The 16,743-nt window shown below is 39.2% G+C and overlaps 1 protein-coding gene across 1 annotated transcript in view; it reads left to right on the forward strand.

Moving 5' to 3' along the window:
- The window catches only part of PDZRN4 (PDZ domain containing ring finger 4), a 243,905-nt gene that overhangs the window by 210,564 nt on the left and 16,598 nt on the right, over positions 1 to 16,743 (forward strand). The window contains exons 6-7 of the mRNA XM_042815916.1: positions 14,514 to 14,612; positions 16,574 to 16,636. Of these exons, the coding sequence (XP_042671850.1) occupies positions 14,514 to 14,612; positions 16,574 to 16,636 (162 nt within the window). The remainder of the gene's footprint in view (positions 1 to 14,513; positions 14,613 to 16,573; positions 16,637 to 16,743) is intronic.

Consider the following 16,743-nt stretch of genomic DNA (forward strand, 5'->3'; position numbering starts at 1 on the left):
ACATTTCCATGGGTAACAGAAGTTTGAACAGCTGTAACTCAGCATGGATATGGTGCCCATAGACCTAATTTTGGTGCCAGGAAAATGAAAATGTGTTTTAAAAATCAGTACATACCACTTTGTGTGCTTGATTTATAGGTACATGTATGTGATTAACATTTGCATATTTTAACTATCCATATTTTAATATATATGTGGTTGGAATTTTATCTTAGTGCTTTCTGAGAATTTCTCATTTTATAAGTTCAACATTGAATTTATCTTTTTTCACAGTATTTTGCATTTATTGGGTTGGAAAGGCATAAACTGAATTACAGAAAAAAGTGTATTTCTCACAGCTGTCTAAAACTGAGAGATAACATTTTCAACTTGTTTTTAATTAATATTCCCTAATAGCCTTCATACAGTTGTAGATCGGGGCTGCCCAAATGTGTGGAGTTGTAACTAGTTAGGAGTTTGAATCTACAGCTATCTGTTCTACAGTCCAGATAAATGTTCACAGCAGCAGATGTTGGCACATCTGTTATGCCTCCCCATTTCAATTGGCTGCCTGGGTGTTTAGAAAGTGCTGATGAGACAGATAAATCTTCTGACACGTTTCAGGCCCAAAACAAGCAGGCAGCAGTAATAATGATGTTTACAGAGACAAGCGCTGGGCAGTAACATTTGAAATACGACAAAAATAAAGTATGACTCTACCTGAAAAAGTGAAAATTATTGTAAAAAGCTAGCGCTAATTTTACGAAGTGATCCTAGGTGGTTTGAACCGCAGTTGTGACAACCCATAAGTCTCTGGACTTTGTATAAATAATGTTTGTTGGCTAGAAAAAAGGCACCAGATGAAGTTTAGAAAGAGCTCTGAGCTATTAAGTACCTCTGTAATAAACTTAAGAGAGCTGGGAATAAGATTTGTAAACCTTCTATCTGTTGATCAGGGAGTATATCATATCTGCTTTTTTGGAAGGGGAAGAGCTGCCTACTAGAAACTTGAAGTTCCTTATCTTATCATGATCCTAACTTACAAAAGGTTTTCATGGAATGTCAGAATCACAGAATGACCAGGGTTGGAAGGGACCTCAAAGATCATGAATCTTCAACCCCCCTGCCACAGGCAGGGCCACCAACCTCCACATTCAATACTAGACCAGGCTGCCCATCAAACCTGGCCTTGATCACCTCCAGGGTTGAGGCATCCACAGCCTCTCTGGGCAGCCTGTTCCATCACCTCACCACACTCTCTGTAAAGAATTTTCCCCTGACATCCAACCTAAATCTTCCTCCCTCAACTTAAAACCATTTCCCCTTGTCCTGCAGTTATCTACCTTTTCAAAGAGTTGATTCCCCTCCTGCCTGTAGGCTCCCTTTAGGTACTGAAAGGCTGCACTGAGGTCACCCCGTAGCCTTCTTTTCTCCATGCTGAACAAGCCCAGCTCCCTCAGCCTGTCTTCATAGGGGAGGTGCTCCAGTCCCCTGATCATCTTCATGTTCTCCTCTGGACCCTCTCCAACAGCTCCCTGTCTTTTCCTCTATCCCTTGAATGCTTTTATACCAGTAGAGTCAGGAAAATTCCAGACATTGGGGACTTCTCTTGAGAAGATCCATCTTTCTGTCAAAGAGGGTATTCGTGGACAGAGGATGTATCTGACCATCTCAAGTGCAGAGATTGTCTTCCAACTGCACAGAGCTTTTGCTCTATTTATTGATTCCCTTCCATACTTAAATTTTCATGACAATGAATGGAAAATGGTAGGAGAAATCATTGCAAAGACTTCAGCATTGATGTCTTGTGCTCATTCCCCTCAGGAAACAGCAGCATCAAGTTTTTTGAGTTGCTTTCAAATACCCCTATGACAGGCAAGTCCAGAAATGGCGTAGAGAACCTAACCTAAAGCGGTAAAGATGTGGATGTTGATTATATAGCTGGTATAGTTCGATCTATAGTTTATAGTTTCCACTCCAGAGAAGACAAAATAATGGAGGACTTAAATGAGGGAGACAGTGTAGTCCAAACCCTGGCTGGGACAAATGCCAGACTTTTGTAAGTAGAGATTCTACATCTCTTTTCAACTCTTGGCTACTTTCATGATAAGAAGCACTTTTCTGATATCTGACTGAAATTTCCTGAGTACTTGGTACTTGAAGGAAGCAATAAGGTCTCATTCTTAAGGAGAACTTCCTTTTTAAAAGCCTAACTGAATATAGTTTTACCAGCATCCTCCTCTCATCAGAGATGTAGTCCATCCATGTAATTAGTTAATGGATTTCTAACCAGATGCGGAGTGCTGTATTCCTCCCTGATAACCAGGAGAATGTCTTTTCTAATACTTCATGTTGAAGTCATTTACACTGGAAAGTAGATCCAAAACACCAGAACACAAAAAGTGGATAAAATTTTAATCTGTTTATTAGTTTATTTGTTTGTGGGTTTTTTTTTTTTTTTTTCTTTGTTTAGTTGGTTATTTTGTTGGGTGTTTATTTGGTGGGTTTTTTTTCAGCTTAAATGGCTCAGACCAGTCATTTCATAGTGCTCTCTGTTATTTTTTAGTATTGAAAGCCAGAAAGTTTCAACAGGGAGAGTCAGGATAGGAACACTAATGAAAAATGAGATATTTTTTTTTCTTCAAATATATGTAATAATAAATCTCTTTCATTTACTTTTGTCAAAATTCTCCAAAAGTAAAGGTTTTCTTTGGAATACGGAGGCTGCAAGCCAGTGTGACATTTTAATACGTTCACACACTGCACTGTGAAATAGTTACTACTCCAGTCTGCTTATCTCATTTTACCATAAGATCCTGTTTCAGTCTTGTCTGTGTTATTCCCACTTACTTTGTTCAATGAGAAGCAAGTGAGAATGTAGAATCTAAGATCAGTGAAAAGGAAACTCTTAGCCACATATCATCAGTTAGTTAATTGTACTTTAAACTCTTCTCATATCCCTGCAGCTTCACACATTTATTGAGGGAAAGACTGAAAGTGAGGACCAAAGCCAACTGCTGAGAAATGCTGTATCTAGGCATTTTATCACAGATCTCTTTGCTCAGGAAGCAAGGATTCATGGCTTTCTCAAGTGCAGAAAATACCAGAAGGGGTGTTGGGTCTCAAGCAGGTGAGAACTTATATAGAAATATAACATAAGAAAATATGTGTGTATCATTAAGTGTTCCTAGTAAGTTAGCATTGGTACCACACCATAGGGAAAGAACAGAAACAAAGAGAATATATGGGGAAGTAGAAGAATTAGAGAGAGAATTAAGATCATATGTTATTTGAAATAACAAAATATGCTGAAGACCTTCCAGTAAGTGTGATCATTCAGATAGTAGGAAACAAATGTGGGTTTTTGATGTTGTTACTGCTTAGTATACTTCATGTTTATATGCTTCCCATAAGAGTTCATTTTTGGATTTATCTTTTGACAAGGATCTGAAGAGTCACTATTATGCATGCTAGCTGAGGGGGAAAACTCAAGCTCAAGTGGATGTTTGTGACTTACTGGAGGATATACTGACAGCTGTTGAGCTTTTTACAGCCAGGAAGTCTGTAATCTGTTAAAGGGCTTGGTGGTGGTGGGTTTTTATTTCTCTTTGACTTCCTTATGAGATACAGTCACTGTGAAGTCCACCATGTGTCTTTAAGCTCATGGCTTAAAATATCCTTTAGAAAGAAGTCAGAAAGGCCCTACCAAGACTGGGAAGCCCTCAGAACTAAAAGTTGTGTTTATCTCATCCCCATATGCTTATATCCTTCCTCCCACGGCAGTGCTAAATTTGTTCGTGGTGCAGTGATCAGAGGTTTCTCACATTCATGGTCCAGCTCCATCATTCACCCAGCCCAACCCATTTTCCCAACTGCTCTTGCGGCTGCTATCCTCCCTCCGTTCCTCACCTGCTGGGAGTCTCAGCTGACACTTGGGTGCCTTCCCCTCCCACTCATGGACATCAAACTGCTACCGATCATCACACATCAGAAGTGCTGAATACACCCTGGCAGGCTTGTCATGCCTTAAGTTTCTCCACTATTCAATTTTCTAGATAGGAATGCAGCACGCAACAAAAATTTACCCTCCAGACCTGCATGGAAATACTGAATTCCAGTGTCCAGATTCACCATTAAAGGATTTGTCAGCTACAGGGCCTAATTCTGCTCCCACAATTGCAAAATAATATTTTATTAATAGATGCCTATATGTCATCGTGCTTATTTTGTGTGTTTTTTTTTTTTTTTCTTTCTGCTACTACTATTTTTATTCTTTTTTTTTTTTAACTTTCCTTTTTTTAACACCAGTATCATTGTCTACAGCATCCTGCTGTCCCAGAGCATTCTTTGTCTGGATACAAAGCAGCACGTGGCTCTAAGTGTTGCTATAAAATATGGATCAGCAGGAAAGTGATTTAATTTTAAAATATTTCCCATTCTGTGTTGTATTTGCTTTTGGATTATGCATTTGAGAAATGCTTGCTGATACTTTTTCTTTCTGCTTTGATGTAAATAAATCTTGTATCAAAGATTCTCAAATCTCAACCAGTGTTTAAAAAATGAGGATTAAATGAGACTTTATCCTATCAGGTAGAGCCCCCACCCCTTGGATAGATCATTGTTTTTCCCCACCATGTGGAATGGAGATAACCCTCTCTTTCTTTGTGGTAAGCTACCAACCAAATCCATTCTGGCAAATCTGGCACCCAATATGATTTGTCCTTTTCGATGCTGTTTATGAGAAGTCAGGACAGTCTTCTGTCAGAATTGATAAGTGAGAAGACAGTGGGGAATGCAATTTTATTTGTAACAGCACAGCTGCCAGCAATTCCTGCTTGTTTACATCCAGGCTGGCTCTGTCTTGCTCCACAGCTTTTCTATTTCCATCCAAATAGCCCAGAAGTACATTGTGGATGTGTCTGTCTATGTAAAATCTGCATAACAGAACACACTGGGAGTGTTAGAGAAGGTTATTTTCACAAGTCAAGAATGTCTGCAGCCTTAAAAGAGAAATCCTGAACTCAACCAGTTCTCCATTTTCATTTACAAAATAGGTTCTAAAAATGAAATGTAATCTGCTAAAATCCTGTGATGCTGATTGCCTGTCTTGGTGATGGTGCCTGAGGAGTTAAGGGCTGTGTTTTTTTGATGAAAACATTCTTTCTGAAGTGAAAGTGGCTGGTGTTTGTAAATTAAATGCGCTACAAACATTCAGATATAAGTTTCTTTGTGGAAAAAATGCAATAGGACCTGCAGTGACCTGTGAAGCAGAGGGCAGTTTAATTACACACTGCTTCACGCTGAATACTTCTGCTATATATCTTGCAATTAGCCTGTGTTTCATAGACATTAACATATTTCCTGTAAAATCCTTCTGAGGAGGGAGTATAACCCTTGGTGGACTTGTGGTGGTTCTCAGGTCTGTGACGCCTTTGTTTGCCTGCTGTACGGCTTCCTTCAATCTGGCAGTGCTAGGCATCGTTTGATCTTTTTGTTGGTGCGCCTAAGAAAGCTGCAGTCATAGCCACTTCCTTAATATAATCTCTCCTATGAGCTGTTTCCTTGTGTGCCCTACACCATGCACATAGGCATGATGGGGGTGAAGTTAAGGATTGTTTTGTTTTACTGGTCTAGCTGAGCTCTTCCAGCAAATTCTTGTTCCCTTTTGCTATGTCTCTAATTACTGTTGTTAATAGATAATTAGGCTTCCATAAGGTTTAACATTAAAAAAGAGAGTCCAGAGATGGCTGTTAATGTCACAGCTCTGGTAGTGTGTATTGTGGAATCATTGGATACTTCTGATTTCTCACTATGGATGAGAAATAGATCTCTGATTTTAAGAGTTGCAGTCATTCTGTTAAAAGAATGAACTGATGATTGATAGAAGAGACTCCTCTTAGTGCATAGGTACAAAACACAAAGGCATATCATAGAATCATAAAATCACATTGAATCATAGAATGGCCTGGGTTGAAAAGGACCACAGTGATCATCTAGTTTCAACCCCCCTGCTGTGTGCAGAGTTGCCAACCATTAGACCAGGGTTGCCCAGTGTACACTGTACTGTATCTCCCTATGTACACACACATACATAAACTTACATCCACTCCCACCCCTCCACTCAGACACATGCACACACAAGTAAACAAATATTTAATGCCCCTCAAACCCGAATATGAAATAACTAACTTAAAGTGAAATTACTTTGTTAAAGGAACATTGGAAGCACCACAGACTCTCTTTTCATCTGAACAGAGCTTAGTAACTCCTAGGGAAAATAAAATGAAATAAGTCATATTTAAAATAGATTGTTGTGACGGTTCCTACTGATGCTAGGAGTTACACATTTTTTTGTGAATCTCGTCAAATTGTTTCTGGTCACAGTTAGAGACACTGGTGCTAAACAAAGGCTTTGTTTGTTTGTGTTATTTATTTTTATTTCACAAGAAGGATTAGTTGTCACCTTGCCAGTGACAACAGGTGTGAAGCATTATGAAGATTAAATATCATAGAAGGTAGCAACATAAATGACTGCTGATTTGCAAGACTGGACAAGCCAAATAGAGACCGAGAAAGTGAATGTGGTCAGGGATACACCACCAAGATGCTTTGCCTGATTATAAAGTGGTTGTTCATGTCATTCCCTGCAAGGGGATAAGAAATTGCAAAAATGGCATTACTGAACAAAATTATGAGGCTGAGAGAAAGATTCGCTTGGTTTCCCTAGTTTACAGAAATTACTAGTAAGAAGCTGATAAAATTGATGTGACTTTGCTAGAACAACCTTCTAACAGCGTCCTCAGTTCAACTACGCATATAGACTAGAAGTTGATCTTACCCATAAACATACTGACACAGAATGATACTGAAGAATGAGTTTTAATTCCAAGGTGTCTGTAGTCCCTATGCACTTCTGTCTGAGGCTTCAGAAGTACACTGTTTGTTTTAAGCATAAACAGCTTTTTTTAAATAATTCAGTCCTTAATGTACTTTCTCAGTTAATTCCTCTTTGAGCTATTCTGTAAGTTCCGTGTTCTTGGCCTTCTCTGCTTTATTCAGTCAGGTAATCTTTCTGGTAATCATGCCATTAGCAAAATGAACATTAGAACAACTTCTCAGCTATTACTACATGTGAAGAGGAAAAACAGAGATAAAAATAAGTATTTTCTTACTTTGCTCTACTATTTTTGTTTTCTTTTAAATTTTTGGGAAATGCTGTGTTCCTTTACTGTGGATCATCAGGTGTTGCATGTATTCATTGCATTCAATGAGTCTGGAACATAAAGGTGTTTCTGCTCACACCTGGAATTGTTGCAGAATATGCACGTGTCCACTTACTGCAAGATAGAGATGGGTGTTAACTTACTGGTTTGTGTTACCTGTATTATTCTGGGTGGCTGTGAAGATAATTTCTGTTTTTAGGGTTTTTTTTTTTCTTTTTTTCTTTTCCCGTGATATTGCAATAACAATTAGTAACAGTTCATAATCTTATTTTGATCCAAGAGATGCTATTAATCGTCCTATGTTACAGAGTTATTGCTGAACCAAGAGACCTCCATGTACTGCCCATCTCTGAATTCTGCTGCCTTAGTACATGTTATGTTGTTGTGGGCTTTGTAATTTGAGCCAGGACATAGCCTTTTCGTACATTTTAGGATGAAAATAAAAATATATCTCAATTCTATTGTATGTTTCACCACACAATGATTTTTTCCATACTGGCAGCTTTTTCTCTTTCCTTTGGTGAAGTGAGAATCTTCCCATAGGATGTATTGACTTACTTTCCTAAAAGCAGTGTATATACTGTTGACTCCTAATTTAAAACCTGGAGATTTTATTCTTGTGAATACCAAAACTTCCTTTCAATTCAATGGGACAAAGCTGATGCTGGTTAATGCTAAGGGATTAAATATTCAGCTGTATCATAAGCAGAATGCGTTCAGGATCCTTCATCTTAGCATGTCTCAAAAAAGCAAATGCTGAAATATGAATCAGGTTTTAAAATAACATATTCCCATTACACTAAAATGAACACTGATTAAAATTAATTTGGCTTTTGGCTTTCTCACCAGTGAGGTAATTTCCTCATTGTCATGAGGAGTTAAATATTAACTCAAATGATAACACACACATTTCATTTAGGAAAAAACCTGTTATATTTTGATTCCCTGCTCCTCCCAGTGGTGTTTGCAGAGTTCCTGGGACACATTACTCTGATATACTGTACTGGTGAATGGAACACAATAGCTAATACAACCCTGATAGTCTCTTGGTCCTTTTAGTGGTGTACAACAACTGCTATAAGGGCAGCCAGGGAATAATGGAAGGATATGGAGTGTTTATAATATTTTTTCACAGTGCTTTTCAAGCACTCTGTAATCATTCATTCCTTTCTGTTGTGCTACTCTTGTGCTGTTTGCATTGTCGTCTGCTTTTCGTAGATGAGGGAAACAAGTCACAAAAAGTTACCTGAAGTGACCAAAAGCAGTTGCATGTGCACCAACATCTACAACATAAACACTGAAACAGTTACAGCTGAATACAGAAGAGATCCCAAATTTGTTTCTCTGATTTGTGTTTGAGTTGTTGAATTTTATTCAAGTTTAATGCCATGCTCCAAACTTAAGTTATTTTTAAATTTGTATTAGGAAATTCTCATCTTGTGAGAATTTACTTTAAGACTTAGAGACAGAAAAATTCTGGAAACCCTTGAAAAAAATTGTCTCACAAGGAAAAACTTCACTCAGTATTTTTCAAAATGATTGTGAATTTAAGGAAGTGGTGCAAATTCCCTTCCTCAGTGTACAGCATCTTCCAGGGATGACTGTCAAACATGTGCCCAGTTCAGAAATGGACCAATGAGTCTCTCCATACAAAGAGATTGTAAAGAGGATCTGATTTTTTTTTTTTTTTTCATGTAGTCTCATGTTCCACTCTAGGACACCTTTTTTTGTTATGAGGCAGCTACATGTACAGTTTATATCTGTCATACTGTAGAGTGATGTTAAATACTTAACTCTTGTTACTTAAAATGGTCTACAGTAAATACAGTAAAATATACTGAAGCTGTTTCAGTTAAGGCATAAAAGGATGGAAGTGAAAAATGGACAAAAATTGAGACAAGACAATATTATGAGGTCCAGCAATTGGACCTAAGCTCTTTAGAGTTGGAACAGTGTTATTCTCCTTAATTGCACTCAATTGCAGTAGAGCTATAGCTCTATGGAAATAATCAATGTCTTTAATCATTCTGTGAATGCAGTAGGTCAGATTTAACAAAAATACTGTTATCACAAAAAGTGTCAGAAATTTCCAGAATTTGCTCATTCTCCTATAGTTCTAGCAGGGGGGCACACCAGATTCTGAGCTTCAAAACCACTTCCTTGCTTCCAAAGTACTTATACGGGCTTTGAGAAGCTCTCAGTATGGAAAAATGAATAGTTTGCTATTGATCACAACTAATTTCTATTGAGCTCTAATTTCCTGTTTGATTTACTTCCCATCTTTACAAAGATTTCTTCACAGCACACAAGAGTGTAAGACAACAAAAGATTGGACATTAAGAGAGGAAAGAGAACAACATGGCACCAATAAAATGTTATTTCATAGAATTATGGAATACCCTGATTTGGAGGGAATCCACAAGGATCATTGAGACTTCCTCATGATTTCAGTAGTGCCAAGCTCTCTCTGTTTTATACATAATGAAGCAAACATTTTAGTATATGGGACTTCTGGCTTGCCAGGCAGTAATTAGTTTGCAGATTTTTAGAGACATGATCACAGGATAGTTTATAAAGTGGTGGTAAAAAAAAGGTGATGCCAGGGCTATGTGAATATGGGCATTTATTGAGAATGGAAATGCTTGGGAGGAAATGGGGGAAAAGAGTGAGCAAAGCTGCTGTCTGTACAAATATGGGTGAGAGATCACTTTGGGGAAGCATAAGCTGAGAGGGACTTTGAGGGTGGAGGCAGAGAATTGTTTCTGGAAAGAGTGCTAGGACGGAATGGAATGGGATAAATGAGAAAGGCTGACAGGCAGTGATGATGCAGAGCTCAGCCACACTGTACATGGGTTTAAAGAGGTATAACTAATCCTGACAGAAAGTGGGGGAAGGATTCTAAGGTGCTTATGACCTAGTGGAGACCACTGGCAGAGTGAAGAGCTAGGAAAAATGGGACAAAGAAAGCTTTTGATCTATGCAGTTATTCCAACATAACGTCATCAAATGGATGACTCTCATCAGCATCATCTGGGTGCAGCAAGAGGAAACTACCAGCTTCGGCTGTAATCTGTTTTCCTCCATATGGCAGCAAAACGTGAAGAGTTCAGAGCTCTTTTTGTCCATAGAAGACTATTCAAGGAAAGTCACGGAAGGGTTCACAGTCTGTTTTCTAACAGACAATCAGCTTTACTCACTGTAATCAAGCTTTTAATAGAAAGACCTACTGTAACTGCAAACTGATTCAAACATTTACAAGCACTCTTTTGATGTTCCTTAACCTTTTTTCACCAATCGTAGGAAGCAGGCAGCTCAGCTGATTACACTTCTAACCCACTTTTCTGCCACCTGAGAGAAATGACAGTATTAACCTGGTCTTCCCACCCCAAAGATGTGACAGCTCCTTGCTTGGTCTTATGTCTCCTGAGGCTGACAGCCAGTAAACTGGTTTTCTGTCACCAAAGCAAATGATGGTCTTTAACTGGGAGCCAGAAGCTATAACCACCACTCCATCACTTTAGAGAATGACCAATATAACCAGTTTTCAGTCCTTCAACAGCATGACCTCCAACTCTTTGCAGAAATGGGCTATCTTGTACATTGGCACCCTGGTCTTTCAGGGCAGGACAGTTCTTATTCTAATTTTAATCTCTGTCTTTTAAGAAAGTAATTTATGGCAAAACCCTCTGAAGTATTGTCTTCACCATGGAATTGTGCTGAATTATTGTTCTGCCCCCACAGAGAAAAGAAGCACCAAGTCAAAGATTTATCAATTTGGCATTGATTTCTGTCACTTGGCAGCAGAATACCATTCATGTTGGGAAGCGGTTGCCCCCAGAGTGCCCAAAAGAGGGGGAGGCTGTCATCTCCTGAGCGCTCTGCTCAGTCCCTCTCCTTCCACCATCTGTCTGTCAGCACACTTCATGAATCCCCAAATATTGTTTCTCACAGCTTTCTGAAATGCTGAATTTTGAAGACAGTTCAGTCCCTGCATGCATGCACACAAAGCCCCAAACTAGAATTAAGAGAAAGCAACTATCTGCTTGTGTGTGTGTGCATGTGTGTATATCTGAAGGGACTTAAAGGAAGGAGAACATATCCTTAAAAATTCATTACTGCTGCCAAACTTATTGTTTCTTTTGTTTAAGAACAGTAGGGAAAACAACAACAACAACAAAGCCAACACACATTAAAAAGCATCTGTCATGAAATGCAATGTGAAATGCTTCCGACCATCATGGTCTTGGTTTTCTGGTGCCTCAGTAGCTGCTCTTCTCTTTGTTTCAGATGTTAGTGTTAGCCACCAGCTAAAGATTGAGCTTGTGGACTTTAGGTCTGAGAGATGACTTAGTATTTTATACAGAGTGTTTTTAAATATCCCAAATATGTTGTTAGCCCCGATTTGTTTTACTAGAATGTGTTTTGTTTGCTTTAAAAAAGAAGATGCTTTGAAATTAGTACTGTAGTTGTGTGGTGGGAAACGGATTGTTATTTGGAGTGATTTCCATACAGAGGAAGAGACCATCCAATTTCATCCCATTAGAATGACATATTACTTGAGTCTATACTTGAGTCTAGACTGAAAAACGTGAAATGTTTGTTGGGCAATTATCTTTTGATGCTGAGTACTACAGTGGCTATCTGCCGTTTCTAAGGCCACACACAGCCACAAACGCTATCATCAAAGTACATCTCACACAATTGTGTAGGAAAGGTGTAATCCCAAGACTACAGAAAACAGATCTCAGCTCTGAGCTCTCTTACAGGGAAAAGGAATGAAAGCTGTGTCAATACAAACACTGTGCATAGCCAGACATGCTGTATCCCAGTCGGGGGATGTTTGTCACTGGTATTTGTCAGCAGCCTGTTCCCAGAGAGTAAGTAGCAAACCTCTTGGATTCCCAGGATGGAGCTCTGGAGTTGCCCTCATTTTCTTCACTTTAATGCCATAAATGGTTAAATTACTTTGCTTGTTGAACCAGCACGTGCTGAAAGGTTTCAGTTCATTTGCAGCCTGAAACGTCATGCGGCTTTGTAGTAACAAACATTTTGAGACAAATCATCCACAGGAACATTAGGGTTATTCCTGACCAAAGAAATTATGTTCAGAGCAGTCCTTGGGGTCCCTGTCCAGCCTCAATGCAGGGAGATGGGAGCTGGTGCCAGCAGGACAATGAAAGTCAATGGATTTCAGCTTGTGCACAGCTCCTCATTTGCTTTGATTTAAAGGTCCCAGTCTCAGCCATTTATGGTGTATTTAGGTTTCCTTATAGGCCTCCAAGGGCCTGCAAGCTTCTTTATTCCTTAAAAGTATACCTTGTTGCCATAATTGAAGCCATTTTGTTACTGTAATTCCTCCCTAATATTACAGTTCTAGTGAAGTGTTCTTTCCCTCTGGAGGCATCAATTGTTATGGGTTTTGAACAGGCCTCCCTTCAGTATACGTATTTTCACTCCCGATGCCAGAATCAGGTCACTGTAATTCTCTTCCATAATAAAACACCGTCCCTTCTTTTTTCCTATCAAACCTGATGTATAACACATGTAGTCACAACTAATTTCACATCTTACCTCACAATAAGCTATTTAAAGTGATCCTCACACTTCAGAAAAAAAGACTAAAGAATGACTACAGGTTATCATAGTATTTTCTATGCTTTTAAAGTTTTTTATTAAAGCACTGAATGTTCAAAGTCCAGGGAGACATTTATAAAGTTTATGCAGGTACTGAACCCATGTAGATTTGGGCACTGGTGAGAGAGCAGGGCATCAAGTCCCAGCAGCACACTTACTGAAAAGCAAATTGCATGGGGTTTGTTGGCTAACCCTTGTGTGTGAACCAGAGGTTTTCAGTAAGTGGTGTTGATGTCTGGTCCCCACCTCTCCATCGGACTCCCTGCTGTACGCCTGTTTGTATCTTGATCTCTGTGATATATCTGAGGATAGGGAGGGATAAACTATATCACAGACTGAGAACCAAACTCTGGATTTGAGGAGAGGACTGGATCTGTGGCATAGCCAAGTCACTGTCACTGTGCAACAAACTCAATACGTGACGTCTTTCTGCTCTTCTCCACCAGCCAGAGGGAGAAGTCTATGTTGGGATACGTAGCTTTCAGGCAGAAAGGAGTGTAGCTTCTCTCCTCATGGCCCAGCACTGGGCTCTTCTGCTTAGAGAACAGCAGAGAACTGCTTGGGCTCCTCTCTGCTGTGGAGAACAGACAAAGAGGTCCCACGTTTGCCCTGGCAGGGCTTGTGCTAGGGAGGTTGTCCTGACACTTGCTGAACATGAGACTGTACTGTTTCGAGTATGAAAAGTGGATGGATTGTGAGATTGTGAAGGATTCTTTTTTTCCTTTTGCGTGGTTACAAGTGTCACTTGCATACTCCCTTTAAAATACCTTTATAAACCAAAGTTTTTTGTTTGCAACCAAGCTAATACTCTCTGTTACTGGATTCATCATGCTTTATTGCAATTAATTGCTTCACAGTGTTGAAACCAAGCACAGTTCTGCATTTTTATGAATGGTTCCCCTATGAAACTAAAGATGCTTAACTCAGGTGGATGGATGTACTAGTTATCACTGTGCCATCTGCCCTAAAACTTGCACTTTTCATGAGATGCCACTGCTGGGACATCTGGCACTAAAAATATGTTTTCTGCATCATCTCGCAATTGAGGAGGATGCAATGGTTGTTCAGCTTCACAGGAGATTCCTTGAAGCATCCCTCTGTTATCTAACAACTTCTGCAAGGAAAGTATGACACTAAGCTGGCCAGGGAATGAATAATGCTATTAGTGGAAGGCTGTGGTTTTGCTTTATGGTTTAGAGTGTTGCTGAAAGGGAGTGGTGCTAGTGTGATGGATTGATTGATGTGTAGCCAGCCTGTCCTATATCCTATAAGTCAATAGTTGGCATGATAGGACTAAAATGACTGTATAATATACTGTAAGTCAGCTCCTATTATCCAAAGGCTAAAAAACTGCAAAATCAATTCACATCTATATTTCTCAAGAAAGTCTTTGGAAATAGTTTCTGTATAACTTGAACCTACTATATATTGGAATTTCCTTCTTAATTTCTCTCCTGAAGTTGCACACAAAATAATGTATCTTGAGACTGAGCGTTTACAACAAAATTCTGCCATTTGTCAGCTGCATCTTGATGTATAGGTGTGAGATTTGACATACTGAGGAAGAATTGTCCCTTCTCCATGGCTGGACAGAATGGAATCAGTGCTCCTTTGTGCCAAGTAATTTTTTCCACTTCTGGCAAAAGCCATTGCATGAGCCTGTGTGCTTCTTTGTAGGAGGTGGAGCTGTGTCGCATTAGCAGCCAGGAGAAGCTGGGCCTGACTGTCTGCTACAGAACCGATGATGAGGAAGACACAGGGATCTATGTCAGTGAGGTAAAGACATGGGCTGGGGAGGGGGAACACATCAGGGAACATGAGAGCAAGTGTTCTGAGACCAGGCTGCAGAAATGTCGGCCATCAGCCAGCATGTGTCACTTCCAATTCATTTAGATTATCAATTTAAATTGTGTTTCTCAAGTAGTGTAATTATTACTAGCACGCTTCTTTAATCCAAATGCTTTTAACTAAAACATCATAGTTAGGGAAATACAAAGCAGCCTGAGCATGGTCTGAATTTTGAAAGAAACCTGCCCTTATATAGCAAAGCAGGCAGAATTTTGAAAGCATACTCCATACCCTGCTTGCACTTCATCCTTTCACAACCTCAGTAATCCTTATTTTATTATTTGTGGGTTTCGTACAGTGATGACATCACAGACATATCACAGTTGGATGAAAAGAATAGCCTGGAGATGAACATGTCAGAAATGACTGATCTCTCCTAATAATTTTTGTATTTTTATCAGTCAAGAAATAGAGTACTGGGTATTGAGATAAGCAGAACCCTGAGTTTTCCAGTAACTTACAAGGAAAACATGGCATCCTACACATATCCTGAGGTGTTCCACAGTGTCAGTCCAGAAGACTTCCAGACACATTAATTCCCGTTGGGTATCCACTCACATCCAAGATGGTTGTTTTCCTGGATAAAGCAGAACTCTTGCGAGTCCAAGCTCACTAATGATTGTTCTGCTTTCCCAGATTGACATTTTTATGACTTGTTGTACCATATTCTGGATGAGGCTCATTGACAGAATTAATTGGTAGAGAGTTTTCTCCTGCTTAATAAAGAAGAATGGAGAGAAAGTTCGTCTTTCACAGGCCAGAAGCAGTGTCAAAGAAGCTGAAAAGCACAGCCCTAGAACTAGTATAAGTATAGAGTAAGAACTAGTAAGTATAAGTATAGAACAAAGTATAGAACTAGTATAAGTCTTCCAACAGTTGTATGGGTGCTGCTGTTAAAGTCTGACCTGTGAAGAGAAATAAAATGCAGGAACCTTCTAATACACTCCAGAATTGTATGTGAAATGTGCTAGTTTTCCTACATGGTAGATATTTCTCAGACCTTTTTTAAAGTGACTGCAATTCTATTGTCTTTCATACTTGATTAAACATTTAAGAAATATTTTTTTCTATGATAGCGCATGAGAAGAAAATGATATCTAACAGCTGCAGAGGATGTAACCTGCAAACAAATGCTAAACTCAAATGTTTTGTTTGAAAAAAATAGCTTATGGCACATTGAAGCAAAATAAATGATTCAAGATATCCATCGAATGAAAGGTGATAGATCGAACTGCCCTGCAATGAACAGTAGGTCATTGCTCAGGGATGAGCTATAGTGACTTTGATAAACTGTTAGTGGAGCTCTAAACTTCTATTTAGGTTAAACTAACTTAAAATTAACTGGCTCAGACCAGAAACATTATACAGAACTTGTGAGTGATCTATACAGAATAGATCCTTTGGGATTTTTCGCTGTTTCCCTGAGAACTGCAAAATTCCAGAGGAAATAACAGCTTGATAACTGAAGCAGTCATTTAGTAGTAAATATTTTCATGCAAGAAAAACAATCCTGCTTTTTCCTAAAGACAGGCCCATCTGTATGGTGGCATCAATGGCTACAGAATCACCACAGCCCATAGTGAACTTCCAGAGCAGAGGGTCTCTGTAGTTAATTCTTCGTGCTCAGACAGCTGAAGGTTAATGCCTACAGTGGCACAGAACAGTATTAATCTGACAGTGATTTGCTCCTGACCCCTTCAGTCTTTAGGTTTTTGTCTCAAACAAGCTTATACAATTATTTAACGAACTGTTGAGTTCATGGGGTTGTAAAAAAAGATTTAAATTGCCTCTGTACAGAGCAAAAAAGGCATGTTTTCAGATTCAGCAGCTGTAATTGGTTTCCAGTAAAAATATTTTAATGTTCAGTTACTGAATGTTGTCCTATGCAGGTTGATCCAAACAGCATTGCTGCCAGAGATGGACGGATCCGTGAAGGAGACCGCATTTTGCAAGTATGTGACAATAGCCTCTTTCCTAAACTCTTTCTTCAAACATACAGAGCTGTCTTCTCCGTGGACTGTTAATGAGGGAAGGTAGTTCTCTTTGTTACTGTGATCGA

The sequence above is a fragment of the Centrocercus urophasianus genome, unplaced genomic scaffold (genome assembly GCF_019232065.1).
Source record: "Centrocercus urophasianus isolate 14NV4802_14NV808 unplaced genomic scaffold, USGS_Curo_1.0 seq_15, whole genome shotgun sequence".
Classification (NCBI taxonomy): Eukaryota; Metazoa; Chordata; class Aves; order Galliformes; family Phasianidae; genus Centrocercus; species Centrocercus urophasianus.